Genomic DNA, 16,763 nt, shown 5'->3' on the forward strand with positions numbered 1-16,763 from the left:
GTCTATAGGAAACAGGAGGTGCCCAGGCCCTGAAGTGCGAACAACACAGCTAAGGGATCCAGGTTCTCCTCAGTCCATCCACTTTCTACCCATTTGTTCTGCCAGGCCACTTTCTTCAGGGGAACTGATTTCATTTCTGCTTGGGCTTCAAACAGGATCTGAGGCAAATGGGTTCTGTGTCGTCAGGAGCTGCTCTGGTAGATGGAACCTTTTCTTTGCCTTCTCTTCTGTGGGAAAGTCCAACTTCGGTGTGGAGCAGATGATGCAGAGGGCTGGTGGGAATCGGGTCTGCTCAGGGATCCTGGACATGCCTTCTCCCAGGCTCCAGAGCCTGGAAGATTAGGGATGGGTGCAGGAAGACCCCTTTGAGCCACCAGACTATGTTCAGCATAGGGTAGTGGCAAGTGGCCCTGTCTGGGGGTCCGGCGGCCCTGATTCCTGCTAGCCCCTCACTGTTACCTGACTTCAAATACCCTTCGCCTCTCTCCCCAGCACAGTATGCACATCTAGCCGTACCCTCCGCTGAAGCGAGGAATGAGCTTCCCGATCAGCCACTCGTGGCCGGGATTCCCCACAGCCCCTTTGCGCATCCCCCAGGGTTGTCCTAATGCTCAGAAGGGCCTTAGCGGGCAGCCCTATCTCAAACTGTGAATCATCCCTGGAAAGCGCGGGCTGCGACGGGGAGGAGGGGTCTCCGTCTCTGCAGCCCTGGCGTCCCCGGCGGCCGCGAGCTGGGCGTGAGGGAGGGGTTCCGGCTGCAGGGGGGTTGGGTCGGGAGGGTCCCAGGCGGACTCCGGGAATGCAGTGGCCCAGGGCGCGCGGGAGCGTCCTCCTTCCGCTGCCCCCTCCCAGTTCCAACATTCCGGCGCGGCTCCGGGATCGGGATCGGCCCTTCCCGGCGTCCCCGGGCCCCCGGCCAGCCCCCGGTCCGCCCCCAGGCGCGTCCCCAGCGCAACACCGGGGTGGTCCAGGCCGCAGCCGCGCGGTGGGCCCCACAACGCCCCCGGCCGGACGCCCGTGTCCCGGCGGGCGCGCGCGCGCGCGCGCGCGGAGCGGGGCGGGGCGCGCGGGCCGGGCCCGGCCGGGGGGTGTCGGATGTCACCCCCCGCGCACACCTCGACCACTGAGATGCGGAGACCTCCCCAGTCCTAGAGCGGAGCAGGAAGTGTCCCAGGGGAGGGAGCCGGAGGGCTCCGGCCTTTCCTTTCCTGCGCGTCCGGCGGGCTCCGCGGCGGCCAGGCTAACGCGGCCCGCCAAAGGGGACGCGCCGCGGCGGTGAGTGCGGCCCGGGGCTCGGCGGGGCCCGCGCGCTCTGCCCGGTGCCTTCCCGAGCGCCCTGGCCTCCCCGCGCCCTGCTCCCGGCCCCGGCCTCCCCGCGCCCCGCTCCCGGCCTCCGCGCGCGCCCCGGCCTCCCCGCTCCCGGCCCCGGGCTCCCCGCGCCCCCGCCTCCTAGCCCGCAGCCCCGGCCTCCGCCCTGACCTCCCGTGCGCTCCCTGCTACCGGCCCCTCAAGCCCGGGCCTCCCCGCCTGCAGTCGCGGTCTCTCCGCGCGCCCGGCCTCCCCGCGCGCCCGGGTCTCCCCGCTCGCAGCCCAGGTCTCTCCGCGCGCCCCGGCCTCCCCACGCGCCCGGGTCTCCCCGCCCGCAGCCCAGGTCTCTCCGCGCCAGGGACTCCGCGGGCGGGGCTGTAAGGCTGCACGAATGCTGTTTTGCAGGCGCCTCCATTTGCTGCACTAGTTCAGCCGCGTTTTCGTGCATGAGCGGGAGACGGGGGCTCGACCAGCCAAGGAGAGAGTCCCTCGGCCTCTGGAAGGACGCCCGGGAGGCCGGGCTGGAAGGATGAGGAGCTGCTGCCGGAGACTTCCGCAGCAGCAGGAGGGATTGGAGTTAGACTCGGGGAAGGAGGTCCGGGCTGCGAGGTGAGGAGCCTGGAGCGGGTTACGCTGGAGGCGCGCCTGGGGTAGGCGGGGAACGAGGACAGCCTGCCTCTCTGTCTGGCCTAGCGTGCCCTCCTCCTTCCTTTCTGCTGATGGGGCTCTGTCCTCCGAGAGCTGCTACAGGCATGCCCCGCCCCCTCCGGGAAGGCCCCCGGGACTTAAGTTAGCTCATTCATCAGGCATCCTTCTGCGCCGCCTGCGTGCCAGGTGCCAGGTCCCGGGGTGACAAAGGCAGACCCGGCTGTCTGCTTAGGATGATCCGCACAGACCCCGAGCGGGATGCCCCACTGCGAACAGAGTGTAGAAGGTGGGGCCCGAGCCCCCGCCCAAGCCTAGGGGCAGGTCTGAGAAATATAGAGGCCCGGCAGGTGTGTGCTGGCTGAACTCCGGGAACGTGGGGGCAGGTGGAGGAGAGATTGTATTCCAGGTGCTGGAGGCGGGAGGACACCCAGACACACTTGGAATACTTTGGTGTCATTCTGTATTGGTTTCTATGTTGCAGAGCAAGGGGGTCCAGAGACTGGAGTGTTTCTGATTGCCACTCAGTGGCCTTTGTTCTCTCTCCTGGCCTCACTGGTCTTCCTGTGAAATGGGAGTGAGCTGGAGCCTTATGCAGACTGGAGTCCAAGGCCCTCATGTTTCCCCATTCGCCCTTCCCTTGAATCCCACAGTGCAGAGTCAGGGTTACTGCTCCCTGATGTCGCCCTGTGTGTGTTCACTGGGGAGGTGCAGGTGTAACTGCGCCAGAGTGCCCCCACCTCACTCCTGACGGAGGAAGGGCCGTGAGCAGTACACGGTTGCCTTCATCATGGTTTGAAGAGGACAAGGGGGTGGGGTAGAGGCTCGATGGAAGGCCAGTGCATCTTTAAACACATCCTAAAGTTTGCCATCCAGACTTGGGGGCAAATTGGGTGGAGGCTGATCTGAAAGCACTGATGTTTTTACATACATAGTTACCTTCTGCTCTACACTCAGGATGTACCCGCCTCTTTTGACTCTTCCCATCTTATGCATGGGCATCATCTGGGCTGTGTGCTTTATCCCCCTGGATTCTGCTGGGTGCCATTAATTCTTGCTCTGTGTGAGTCCAGATCCAGCACCGATGGCTGGCCCTGGGCACCAGCATGGCTGATTTCTGGTCCCGGATCCTCTTTGAAGGCTCCTCCCAGGCACCCCAGGCATGTCTGTGTCTTTCCAGCTCTTTTTGTAAAGGTCTCAAGGGCAAGAACGGGGACTTTGGCTGCGAAGCCTCAAGATAGCGGCCTATTCACTTGTCCTGTCCAGGAGGACCTGGCCACGGAAGGTACCACAGAGTCTCAATTCAATCTCTGCCCTGCATGTGGCCCTGTCGGGCTCCCTGGATGCCTGAAATGCCCGTGATGTGTTGATATGCTAGCGCTTCTCTCCCTGATCCTCTGCCTCATTTGGCTGCCCCGTTAGGGAAATCCTGTCATGATGCTCTTGTGTTGGGGGGGGGAGGGTCTTCCCTATCTCCCCTTGTGTAAGGGCCAGCCACAGTGACCCTTGTCCCATGTCCAAGGACTTGTCCCACGGGCTGGTCTCTGCGGGTTTTGTCACTTTCCCCATCACTGCCCCCAAAAAACTGCCACAGGAGACCAGAACATTGAAGCCAGTGATTTCTGTTTGGAAATAGGGTCGTCCTCTGCTGCTGACCCCCATCAAATCCCATCATGCCCACAGCCCTGTGTCCCCGAGTCTTGGCTCCGAAAGAAAGCGAGGAGCCCAGGAAAATGAGGAGCCCACCAGGAGAGAACCCTAGCCCCCAGGGCGAGCTTCCCAGCCCCGAGTCCTCCCGCCGCCTCTTCCGCCGTTTTCGCTACCAGGAGGCGGCGGGCCCCCGGGAGGCCCTGCGCCGCCTCTGGGACCTGTGCCAGGGCTGGCTGAGGCCCGACAGACACACCAAGGAACAGATCCTGGAGCGACTGGTGCTGGAGCAGTTCCTGGCCATCCTGCCCCGTGAGATCCAGGGCTGGGTGCGGGCCCAGGAGCCTGAGAGTGGTGATCAGGCTGTGGCGGCCGTGGAGGCGCTGGAGCGGGAGCCTGGGCGGCCCTGGCAGTGGGTGAGCAGTGGGACACAGCGGGGCTGGGCAGCACTGATGGGGAGGGTGCCTCGGGGCCCCTGGCTGCGGAGAAGTTCTGTGTAGAGCCCCACACTTCAGCAAGGCTCACACTGGAGTTTGGTTTCCCAAGAAAGCAGGTTCCATTCCTTGAGGGTCCTGCTTTGGGGCATGGTTCTGTCCTATGCGGGGCCCTGGCGGAGCCTATGGCGGTCACTGTGCAGATGGTCAGCAGGACCTCTCCACCTCACCCTGAGCATCCTCTCTGGGATTGCAGCTCAAGCACTGTGAAGACCCCGTGGTGATTGATGATGGCGAAGGCCCTCCAGACCGAGAGCCGGAGCGGCTGCCAGCAGAAGCCCAGAGCGACCTTGCAAAGAGCCAGGACAGCCAGCCCACGGCCGTAGCACAGGGCCCTGGGCTCCCGAGCAGAACCCCGGGCCAGCCCGGTGGGGATCCAGGTACTCAGTGGGGTTACCCCTCCCTGTGCCTCTGGCTCTGGACTTGGGTTTTTCTTGCTCATCCCCTGAAGAGCCGTGAACTGTTTCCATGGTCTGGGTCCTTCTCTAGAGCAATTCAGTCAGGATCTCCTGAGGATGTGTGCCCCCTTCACTGTGGTAAATCCACACAGAGCGACCAGGGCTGTGGGTGGGTGTCTGAGGCCGCACCATCTCCTCTTCTTGAGGGTGCATCTCCAGACTTGGTCGGTTTGGGGAGACGCCTGTGTGGGTGGCTGAGCACAGCCACATCTTGTGTCTCCGAACCGCCTTCCCCAGCGAAGAAATAGCTGCTCTCCGGATTTGTTAGGAAGCTGCAAGGAAATCTACAAGTGCTTCAGAGGGAACAGGGTGGGTTTTTCAGGCCTGAATGTCGCCTGGACCTATTTGGCTATCTGTACAAAGAGTGCCAGTGGTGGTTTGAGGCAGGTGGCTTTGACTCCTCTAGCTATGACTGAGAGCACTCTCCAAGTCCTGGTTTCCTGGCCCACCCTTTGGGGATAATCATCACCCATATGGGTCTTTTGAGAATTAAAGGACTTTACCCACAGAATGCTGAGAGCGGAGACCCTGAGCCCTTCTTGACTTTTGGTCGCGGTAACCACCATGGGAAGTTGTGGTTGAGGGGAGTGACCCCTGTGGGGTGCAGGTTGGTGTGGGCAGACTCCCCACATTGTACTGTAGTTACACATGCCATAGGAAGCCGGGAGTGCACTCCTGTGACTCACAGAAGTGATCCTTTATAAGCTTTTCAGTAAAAAAAAAAACAAAAAAAAAAAAACAACATATTAAGTTTCTTTTTGGGTGGAAGTAATCTGACTTTAGTACAGATGTCCAGGCATGCTGGCCTCGTGTTAGTTTGCTAGGGATTGCTTGGCAAAGCATCGTACCGGGCAGGCCCAACAATGCAGGTTTACGTCCTCAGAGTTCTGCGGGATAGATGTTCTAAACCAAGGTGCAGGCAGGCTCGCTTTCCCGTGAGGCTCCTTCCTTGGCTTGTTAATCACTGTGGTCTCCCTGCATCTCCACACGGTTGTCCTAATCTCTGTTTATAAGGACACGAGTCGTTGGAGCAGGGCCCACCCTTGTGACCTCACGTTAACTCATTACCTCTTGAGAGATCTCTCTAAATGCAGTCATATTCTGAGGTACTAGGATTGGGACACAACTCAGCCCAGAACTTATTCTCCCAGATAAACCTTGTGTGTGCACACAGCCTGGGTCGTGCCCTGGGAGGGTCTTCAGGAGGGCGGATAGGAGATCCAGGTGCTGCACCAGCCCAGGCAGGTGAGCCAGGTGCTGCAAGGGGCTTTGGGTCAGATAGGTCAGCTCCAGTATTTCCCCGGACAACAGTAAATGGACAGAGTAGGCATGATGCGAGTTAGTTATCAGGAAGACCTTAAAATTCATCATTGACTTGTGGGGATGAGCCTCCAGTAGCAGCTATATAGTTCCTATGTTGTTGTTTTTTTTTTGTTTTTTTTTTTTTCTAAGTTTATTTATTTATTTAGAGAGTGAGAATGGGATAGCATGAGCAGGGGAGGGGCAGAGAGAGGGTGAGAGAGAGAATGCCAGACAGCCTCAGCACAGTCAGCACGGAGCTTGACTCAGAGTTTAAACTCCCAACCGTGAGCTCGTGACCTGAGCAGAAATCCAGAGTTTGACACTTGACCACCTGAGCCACCCAGGCGCCCCAGTGTAGTTGCTAATCTTGAAGGTCTTCCTCAAAAGCTAGATTTTGTTTGGAGACAGAGCTCTGCAGAGGGATGTGCATAGTGTCCCTGCACTCATTTCTTCTGGGGACATGTAAGGCAGGGCTGTAGTCCCTCCCTCAGAAGGCAGCAGGTAAGAGAGCATATTAAATCACCCCCTACTCCAATCCTGAGCTTCCACAGCTGGGGCAGCCAGACATCACCACAGGATAAACTGGCTCCCCTCCTGGTGTCTCGCCTGTGCCATGACGAAAGCTTCGTGTCCCAGGTCCGGAAGGTGAGGGACACTGGCTTCCAGTGTTAGCTTTGGCAGTGATTTAACACGTGACCTAGGGTCAACCTCTGGGATTTCCTCTCAACCAGGAGATGGTAGTACAGCTTTCCAAGTCTCACTCTGTAAAAGGAGCATATTGGTTTTTTTAAAGTTTACTTATTTTTCGGAGAGAGAGAATCCCAAGCAGGCTCCACACCATCAGTGCGGAGCCCGATGTGAGGCTCAAACTCACAAACTGCGAGATCGTGACCCGAGCCAAAATCGAGAGTTGGAGACTTAATCGACTAAGCCACCCAGATGCCCCAAAAGGAGCGCATTCTAAAACACAGCTCGGGTTCACACAGCAACTCCCTGCCAGGTACGTGCCCCCCCCCCCCCCCGGCTAGCAGAAGCCTGAGGCAGGCAATGAGTCCCAGCCAGAGGAGGGACGTCATAGGAGAATATAGCAGAGGTCCCAGCAGCTCAAGTTGAGGGCAGGTGAGATGACTCTAATCCCACACTCTGCACTTTCATGTGACAGTAGCTCTTCCAAGAGTACCTCACAGCTGCTTCCTCATGCAGCTTTGCAATTTATGAACTTAAAAATCTATAGATGATAGTGGAGTCTACAATCATGTTCATTACTAGCAGCTCTTACTGGCACCACAGCCCCGTAGAGCTTTAACCTTTATTTTCCCCCATATCGCGGTTGAAGCTGAGATCCCTGAACCCATGGAAAGTTGCAGAGCTACCTGATGGCAGCATACAGTTATCCTGATGAGCTGAGTAAATACACAGATTTGCTAACCTACTGTATTGTCCACCTGAAACTAATATAACGCTGTATGTGTACTATACTGGAATTAAAATTTAAAAAAATAAAATAATAGTGGCACCCGGGTAGCTCAGTCAGCTGAGCATCTGACTCTTGATTTCAATTCAGGTCATGATCGCAGGGTCATGGGTTTGAGCCCCATGTTGGGCTCTACACTGAGCGTGGAGCCTCCTTGGGATTTTCTCTTGTCTCCTCTGCCCCTCCCTGCTCATACTCTTTCTCTTAAAAAAAAATTAAAAAACGGGCACCTGGGTGGCTCAGTCAGTTAGGCGTCTGACTCCGACTCAGGTCATGATTTCATGGTTTGTGACTTCAAGCCCTGCATTGGGCTCTGTGCTGACCGCTCAGAACCTGGAGCCTGGTTTGGATTTTGTGTCTCCCCCTCTCTCTGCCCCTCCCCCGCTCATTCTCTCTTTCTCTCTCTCTCTCTCTCTCTCTCTCCCTCTCTCTCTCTCCCTTTCCCTCTCTCTCTCTGCCAAAAATAAACATTAAAAAATTGTTTAAAAATTGGGGGCACTTGGGTGGCTCAGTTGGTCAGGCGTCCAACTTTGGCTCAGGTCAGGTCATGATCTCATGGTTTGTGGGTTTGAGCCCCGCATTGGGCTCTGTGCTGACAGCTCAGAGCCTGGAGCCTGCTTCAGATTCTATATCTCCCTCTCTCTCTGTCCCTCTCCTGCTGACACTGTGCAACTCTCTCAAAAATAAATAAGCATTAAAAAAATTTTATTAAAAAACATCACATATTAGGGGCGCCTGGGTGGCACAGTCAGTTAAGCGTCCGACTTCAGCCAGGTCACGATCTCGCGGTCCGGGAGTTCGAGCCCCGCGTCGGGCTCTGGGCTGATGGCTCAGAGCCTGGAGCCTGTTTCCGATTCTGTGTCTCCCTCTCTCTGCCCCTCCCCCGTTCATGCTCTGTCTCTCTCTGTCCCAAAAATAAATAAACGTTGAAAAAAAAATTAAAAAAACAAAAAAATCACATATTATACACAAAAAAGCTCCCTAGTGACCGAGCGCACATGACCCAGGCATTCCCCACTGAAGCCTTCTCATTGGTGACATAAATTCTTGTGGTTCACAAGTGCTTTACCCCTTCGACGTCTTGCAGCCCTCCTCTTGCAGATGAGAAGAGACCTGAGATTTATGAATCCACGTTTCCTCTCTTTCAGTTCTGCAAGAGCCTGCCCTTCTTCAGGAGGCAAGTCTGAGGGATACACAGCAGGTAACCGCCCTGCAGCTGCCCCCGGTGAGTGATGTGTGGACAGCCCTTGAAGAACCCCATCTCTGCCCGCCAGCTGTGATGGTGGGAGACAGATGTCCTCCCCCTGTGTGTTAGGGTTTCCCCCTTGTGAAAAAAGGGAGACCTCTCTTTTCATACTTCACAGGGTACTGTCTTATGCAGTGATAACCACAGTGATTGTATTTAGGAAATGGAGGAAAAGCAGAGATCATGTCAGTGCTGTACGCAAGCGGGCATGTTGTTGGGGAGTTTCCTGGGCGTTTTTCCCTGTTGTGATTCTGCACAAGGCCGTGCAAGGCTTCCCTTGTTGGGCGTCCCTGTGGGATGGAAAGCTGGTCCAATAGGGGGTCTCACGCACTTCCTTCCAGCCCCATTGCCTCTGGCCACGGTTTCTCATCACACCCCCTTTGTTTCTCTCTAATGATGTCTGCTGGCTGGCATGCAACTTGGGTATTACAGCCTGGTCTGGTTGCACGAGAAAGTGCATGACAAGAAGGTGTGGACCTTGTCTGGTTATTGTTCCTTACAGATGGAGGGCCATCTGAAGGATGGTAGACACACAGTAATCACGTCCCAAGGTTGCTCTCGGCAATCCTAAGCACAATGCATCCCGCATAACCTGAAGCCTGGGTACGTGGTACCGGGCACATGGGGTGGGGCGCCTCCTTTCCCCAAGAGCTGCGTTCGTGGGCTCTGTTCACGTGTGTCAGCATCTCCCATGTAGTGTGGTGGCTGCTGAGCACAAGTGTGAGCCCAAGGAGGGAAAACTCAGGTTTCTTATTAAAGATTGAGACTTTTGGCCAGTATGACACACAGAGATGCTGTGACCTTAGTATCTAATGAGCCTTGGTATTCGTCTTTGAATTTCTCTGCGTTCCTGTACCCCAACCAAGGTATTCGTCTTTGAATTTCTCTGCGTTCCTGTAAAGGCCCCAGTAAACAGGAGACAGATTTTGGTAAGTCAGTGCTGTTTCATCACTCTGCTGAAGATCGTTTCTGCTCAGTGCAGTGAAAGTCTTCATCATGAAGGTTTTTGTTTCTCAGTCTAACATTTTTTTTAAGTTTATTTATTTTGAGAGAGAGAGAGAGTGAAGGAGGGAGTGGCAGAGTGAGAGAAAGAGAATCCCAAGCAGGCTCTGTGCTGTCAGCACAGAGCCCAACATGTGGCTTGAACTCACAATCTGTGAGATCATGACCTGAGTGGAAATTAAGAATCAGACACTTAACCGACTGAGCCCCCCCAGGTGCCCCTTAGTTTCAATTGTAGTAAAATACATGTTACATAAAATTTATCATCTTAACTATTTTTATGTACTGTAGTGTTTTTAAGTGTTTAGTAACACACATATTCACACTGTCATGCAGCCCATCTCCAGAACTTTCTCATCTTTCCAAACTGAAACTCCTCACTGGTTCCAGAAATAGCTCCCCGTGTCCCCAGAGAGATGACCATTCTATTTTATGAACTCAGCTACCCTAACTAGCTTGCATAAGAATTACACCTTTGTGACTGGCTTGTTTCATGTAGTATAGGGACTTCAGGGTCCGTCCATACCGTATCCTGTGACAGGACTTCCTTTCTGAGGCTGGATAATATCCCATAGTGTGTGTATAATGCATGTTGTTTATTCATTTTTGGTGGACCCTTGGTTTGTGTCCAGCTGTCGTGAATAATGCTGCTGTGAACGTGGGTGCATGTAATGTTTATCTTTTTTCTTTGAGTAACTACCTTCTGCAGTTGTGAGAAATATCAGAGATCCCTTGTACTCTTTACGCTAAATGGTAATGTCTTGTGAAAACACAGCCCGAGGCTACAGCCAGTGCACTGGTGTTGATACACACACGATACAGAACATTTGTGTCACCACGACCATCCCTCCTGTTGCTTTTTATACTGAAATCCATGGCTCCTTCACACTGTCCTTTCGTTGGCCACACTAACCACAGATGTTGTCAACTTCACGGACGTTGTATAGACAGACCCCTGCCTTTGGGGGTTGACTGTTCAGTCGGCACGGTCTGAGGAGCTGTTTTTTTCTGAGTGGAATTCCATGGTCCAGATACACCACATTTTTTTGCCCATGCACCTGTTGAACAACCTCTGGGTTGTTTCCTAGTTTGGGCCATTCTGCCTAATGCTGTTGTAAATATTTGTAAGGTTTTTATGTGAGCGTCACTTTGTGTCTCTGGGGTAAATGCCCAGGTATATAGTCCCTGGGTTGTGTGCTAATTTAGTTTTGTTTTCCGGAGGGACTCTACGCCATCCCATTCCCATGAGCAGTGTGTGAGTAATCTACATTCTCGCCGCCACCGTTTACTGTTTGCACTGTTTTTTTTTTTTTTTTAAGCTGTTCTGATGGGTGTGCTGTGATGTCTCATTATGGTTTACATTTTCATTCCATGAGGGCTAATAATGTTGGGCATCTTTTCCTGTGCGGATCTGGCCTCTGAATATCCTGTCATCTTCTATGGAATATTTCATCACGACTTTTGCTCATGTTCTAATGGGACCATTTGCATTTTTCTCTTACTTTGAGAGTTCCTTATATGTCCCAGATATTTGACCTTCGTTGGATATGTGTTTTATAAATGTTTCCTCTCATTCTGGAGCTTGACTTTCCTTCCCTTTGACAGGGTCTTCCCACCCCCTCCCCCCTGCCCCCAACCAAGGTTTCATCCATTTTATTTTACTGTATTTAATTTTTATTTTATTTTTTTTATTAAAGTATAGTTGAAGCCCAAAAGTTTTTAATGTTCATTTACTCCAAGTTGTCAGTTTTTCCTTTTAAGGATCATGCTTTTGGTGTAAAGTCTAAGAACTCTTTGCCTGGTCTTCAATCTCAAAAACTTCATCCTATATTTTTGCCTAAAAGTTATATTGTTAAACATTTTCCATTTTAAGTCTATGATTGGTTTAATCCATGATCTGTGATCCAGTTGGATTTGAGTCCATGATCTCTAGCTTATTTATTTATGTATGTATGTAAGTTTCTTTATTTTGAGAGAGAGAGAGAGAGAGAGAGAGAAAGCAGGGGAGGGGCAGAGAGAGAGAGAGAGAGAGGAAGAGAGAATCCCAAGCAGTTTCCACACTGTGGAGCCCAATGTGGTGCTCCATCCCACAAACCCACGAGATCATGACCTGAGCTGGACACTCAATCGCCTGAGCCATCTAGGCGCCCCCGTGATCTCTAACTTATAAATGAGGTGTGACACATTAGTTGTGGCTTATTTGTTTGTGCCAGTGGATGTCTGGTTCCAGCCCCATCTGTTGGAAAGGTTTTCGGGGCTCCCGGGTAGCTCAGTGGGTTTAGGGTCTCACTCTTGACTCTGGCTCAGGTCATGATCTCACAGTTCATGAGATCGAGCCCTCCATCAGGATCTGTGCTGTCAGCATGGAGCCTGCTTGGAATTCTGTCTCTCCCTCTCTCTCTCTGCCCTCCTCTGTGATCTCTCAAAATAAGGAAGTAAACATTTTTTTTTTTTTTTAAAAAGGAAGATTTTCTTCCCTCCATTGAATTGCTTTTGCTCCTTCGTCAAACATCACTCGAGGGGCGCCTGGGTGCCTCAGTTGGTTGAGCGTCCGACTTTTGATTGTGGCTCAGGTCATGATCCCAGGGCCTGAGATCTATCCCCACATCCATGCTGGGTGTGAAGCCTGCTTAAGATTCTCTGTCTCTCTTTCCGCCCCAGCCCTTTCGTGCACACACTCACGCTTTCTTTCTCTGTAAAAAAAGCAAAAACTCTGTTGAGCATATTTCTATAGGTCTGTTCCTGGGTTCTTTACTCTGTTTCATTGACCTAGGTCTGTCTCTACTGATACTGCACAGCTTTGATTACTGCGGCTATTTTCTAAGTCTTGGAAGTGGTGGCCTTGATTCCTCCCATTGTATTGTTTTCAGAAATTACTTCAGCTGTTTTAGTCCCTTTGTAAAATTTCTTTGTAAATTTTAGAATAATCTTGTCCATGTCTACAAAGGGTCTTACAGAGATTTCGATAGGAATTTTGTTTAGCCTGTATATCCATTTGGGGAGCATTGACATTTTCACCCATCTGAGTCATTCTGTCTGTGAATGTGGGATGCCTCTCCATTTACTTATTTCTTTCTCTCTCTTTTTTTTTTTTTTTTTAAGATTTTTTTATTTTTATTTTTTTTAAGTAATCTCTGTAGCCAGTGTGGCACTAGAACTCACGACCTCGAGATCAAGAGGTGCACACTTCCCCAACTGAGCCAGTGGGCACCCCTCCATTTACTTACTTCTTTGATTTCTTTCATTAGTGCTGTGTACTCCTTAGCTTGTAAGTAGCTGTACACGTTTTGTTAAATTCATACCTAAGTACTTCATTTTTTGAGCAATTATAAATGATACTATTTTTTTTTTTTTTTTAATTTTGATTTCTAGTATAAGACATGCAGTGGAAGGGAGCCTGAGTGGCTCAGACAGTTAAGTGTCTTGATTTTGGGTCAGGTCATGATCACAGGGTAATGAGTTTAAGCCCTGTATCAGGCTCGGCACTGACATTGTGGAGCCTGCTTGGGATTCTCTCTCCCTCTCTCTGCCACTCTCCCCTGCTCATGCGCACAGGCTTTCTCTGTCCCAGAATAAATAAATAAACTTAACAACAACAACAAAAAGAAATGCAGTTGGTTTTTTTGTATGTTGGTTTTGTATTCTGTGACCTTGCTGGATTGACACATTGTTTAAGGAGGGATTTTTGTTGGTTTGTTTTTAAATAGAGTCCTCTAGATTTTCTATGTAAACCATCATGCTATCTGCAAATAAAAACTTTTATTTCTTTCCAATTATATGCCTTTATATCCTTTTCTTGCTTCATTCAGTTGGTGAGGACTCTGATTATGTTGTTGAAAAGCACTGATGAGAGCAGATGTCCTTGTTCCCAATCTTAGAGAGAAAGCATTCAGTCTTTCACCATTTGGTATGTTAGCTGAGGGATTTTTGTAAATTCTCTTTATCCACTTGAGAAACCTCCTCAATTCCTGTTTCTCTGGAGTTTTTATCATGGGTGGTTATTGAATTTTGTCCAATGTTACGTGTTTTTGTTTCCATTGATCACATGAATTTTCTTGCGACTCTTAATATTGTGGGTTATGTTTATTGATTTTTGAATATTGAACCGGCCTTGCCTCCCTGGAATAAACGTCTTCTTCTGTTGATATATTACTGGATTTTATTTGCTCTTACAGTTGAACATTGAACACATGAATTTGAACTGTTTGTCCACTTATACGAAGATTTTTTTTTTTTTTACAAATGCAGTACTTTAATGTATTTTCCTTGCGATTTTCTTAATAATGATCTCTTTTGTCACTTTATTGTAAGAATGCAGTGTATAATACATATGACATAGAAAATATGGGTTAACTGTTTATATCATTGGTAAGTTTTCCTTATGGTAAAGAGCAGGTGATTAGTAAAGTTTTGGGGAAGTCAAAAGGTATACATGGATTTTCTGTTGTAGTGGGGAAGGGTCGGTGCCCCTAATCCCTGACATGTTCAAGAGTCACCTGCATTTTAAGAATTTCTGTATCTATACTCATGGGTGAGTATGGTGAATCAGGAAGTGTCCCCTTTTATTTTCTAAAAGAGATTGTTTAGAATTGGTTTTATTTATTTGTTTATTATTTTTTAAATGTTATTTTAGAGAGAGAGAAAGAGAGTGCGCATGAGGTGGTGAGGGACAGAGAGAGAGAATCCCAATCCGGGGGGGTCCATGCTCAGTGCAGAGCCCGACCTGGTGCTCAGTCTCACGACCCTGGGGTTGTGACCTGAGCTGAAAACCATGAGCCAGAAACTCAACCCTGGGCCACCCAGGCGCCCCTAGACTTGGTTTTGATTCTTCAACATTTGGTAGAATACGTTAGTGGAACCATATGAATGGGAGATTTTGTCGGGGTGGGGGGGAAGTGGTATTTTAATTATAGAGCCAACTTCCTTAATGGTTACAGAGCTGTTCATGTGATCTGATAGTGGTTGAGTTTTGGTAGTACGCGCTTCTCAAGCAGTTGGCTCATTTCATTGAAGTTGTCAAATGTATCGCATGTAGGCTTTCTTGTGGTGTTCCTTTATCGTTTTGGTATGGGCATGGTCTGTGCTATTCCAGTTTCATTTCTGATACTGGAAATTTGTGTTTTTTCTCTCTCTCTCTTTTTTTTTTTCTGTTTAAGTCTTGTTAGAGGTTTTCACTTTCACTGACCTTTTCAAAGAACTAGTTCATTGTTTCATTGGTTTTTCTTTGTTATTTTCCTGTTTTCAGTTTTGTTGATTTCTGCTCTCATCTTGACTGTTTTCTTCTTCCTACATGCTTTGGGTTTATTTTACTGTTTGCCTTCTAGGTTCGTGAGGTGGGAGCTTCAATTATTGATTTGAGACTTTCCCTCAAATGTAAGCATTTTTTTTTTTAATTTACATCCAAGTTAGCATACAGTGCAATAATGATTTCAGGAGTCAAATCCAATGATTCATCCCCTGTGTATAACACCCAGTGCTCATCCCAGCAAGTGTCTTCCTTAATGCCCCTTGCCCATTTAGCCTATCTCCCCTCCCCCAACTCCTCCAGTAACCCTGTTTGTTCTCCATATTTAAGAGTCTCTTATGTTGTGTCCCCCTCCCTGTTTTTATATTATTTTTGCTTCCCTTCCCTTATGTTCATCTGTTTTGTATCTTAAAGTCCTCATATGAGTGAAGTCATATGATATTTGTCTTTCTCTGACTGACTAATTCCACTTAGCATAATACCCTCTAGTTCCATCCATGTAGTTGCAAATGCCAAGATTTAATTCTTTTTAATTGCCAAGTAATACTCCATTGTGTGTGTGTGCGCATGTGTGTATACATACCACGTCTTCTTTATCCATTCATCCATCAATGGACATTTGGGCTCTTTCCATGCTTTGCCTTTGTTAATAAATGTAAGCATTTTTTAATATAAGCATTTTAGTGCTGTAGATATCCCTCTGAGAACCACTTTGGCCGTATCCCACAAGTTACAGTATGATGTGGTTTTACTTTCATTTATTTCAGTGTATTCTTTAATTTCTCTTGAGCCTTCTTTGACCCAAGGATTATTTTAAAATGTGGTATTTCATTTCCAAAGGCTTGAAGGTTTTCCCTTTATTTTCTTTTATAGATTTCTGGTTTGGTTCCATTATGATCCAAGAACATACTCTGTATTTCTTTCAAATTTGTTGGGAGTTTCTCCTCTCCCTCCAGGATTTTGATGACCCAGTGTATGGTCTGTCTTGGTATAGTCCTGTGCACACATAAAAACAGGATATATATTCTGCTGGTGTTGGGTGAAGTGTTTTATAGAAGTTGATCAGAACCTCTTGTTTGGTGGTGCTATCAAGTTACTTTCTTATTGTCTATCAGTTGAGAGCGGGATATGGAAGTCAATAGTAATTGATTGTCTGTTTTCCTTTGAGTTCTGTCAGTTTTTGCCTTGTATATTTTTCAGCTTTGTTGTTTGGTACATACACATTTAGGATTGCTATGCCTTCACGGACTACCCTTTTATTATATAACGTCTCTAGTAATTTTCTTTGCTCTATCTCATTTGGTATTAATATACCTACTCTTGTTCCTTTTGATTAATGGTTGTGTAATGTATACTTTCCATCTTTTTACTTCCAACCTGCCAAATCATCATGTTTGAGGTGAGTTTCTTTTAGATAGCATATAGTTAGGGGCACCTGGGTGGCTCAGTCGGTTAAGCGTCTGACTCTTGGTTTCAGCTCATGGTCACGATAGCATGGTTCATGAGATCGAGCCCCACGTGGGGCTCTGCGCTCACTTGAGAGCCTACTTTGGGTCTTCTGTCTCCCCCTTTCTGGGCCTCTCCCACTTGTGTGCTCGCTCTCTCTCTCTCTCTCCCCCCCTCAAAAATAAATAAACATAAAAAAATTTAGATAGCCTATATTTGGGTCAGGTTTTTTGTTTTTTATTAATTTTAAATATATAAAATTTTTTAAAGTTTACTTTATTATTTATTTGGAGAGATAAAGCACTGGTGGGGGAGGGGCAGAGTGGGAAGGAGAGAGCAAATCCCAAGCAGGCTCCATGCTGTCAGCACAGAGCCCAACTCAGGGCTCCATCTCACAAATCATGACCTGAGCCAATACCAAGAGTTAGACGCTTAACGTTTAACTGAGTGAGCCACCCAGGTGCCCCAGATGAGGTTTTTTAATCCCCTCTGCCAA

The 16,763-nt window shown here is 49.5% G+C and overlaps 1 protein-coding gene across 1 annotated transcript in view; it reads left to right on the top strand.

Moving 5' to 3' along the window:
- The first annotated feature begins 1,137 nt into the window (after window positions 1–1,137).
- The window catches only part of ZNF496 (zinc finger protein 496), a 34,963-nt gene continuing 19,337 nt past the window's right edge, over window positions 1,138–16,763 (top strand). The window contains 6 exon segments of the mRNA XM_030315430.1: window positions 1,138–1,275; window positions 1,714–1,917; window positions 3,134–3,238; window positions 3,590–4,016; window positions 4,291–4,474; window positions 8,477–8,553. Coding sequence (XP_030171290.1) covers window positions 3,627–4,016; window positions 4,291–4,474; window positions 8,477–8,553 — 651 coding nt within the window. The 5' untranslated portion in view covers window positions 1,138–1,275; window positions 1,714–1,917; window positions 3,134–3,238; window positions 3,590–3,626.

This window comes from Lynx canadensis, chromosome A1 (assembly GCF_007474595.2).
Source record: "Lynx canadensis isolate LIC74 chromosome A1, mLynCan4.pri.v2, whole genome shotgun sequence".
Lineage (NCBI taxonomy): Eukaryota > Metazoa > Chordata > Mammalia > Carnivora > Felidae > Lynx > Lynx canadensis.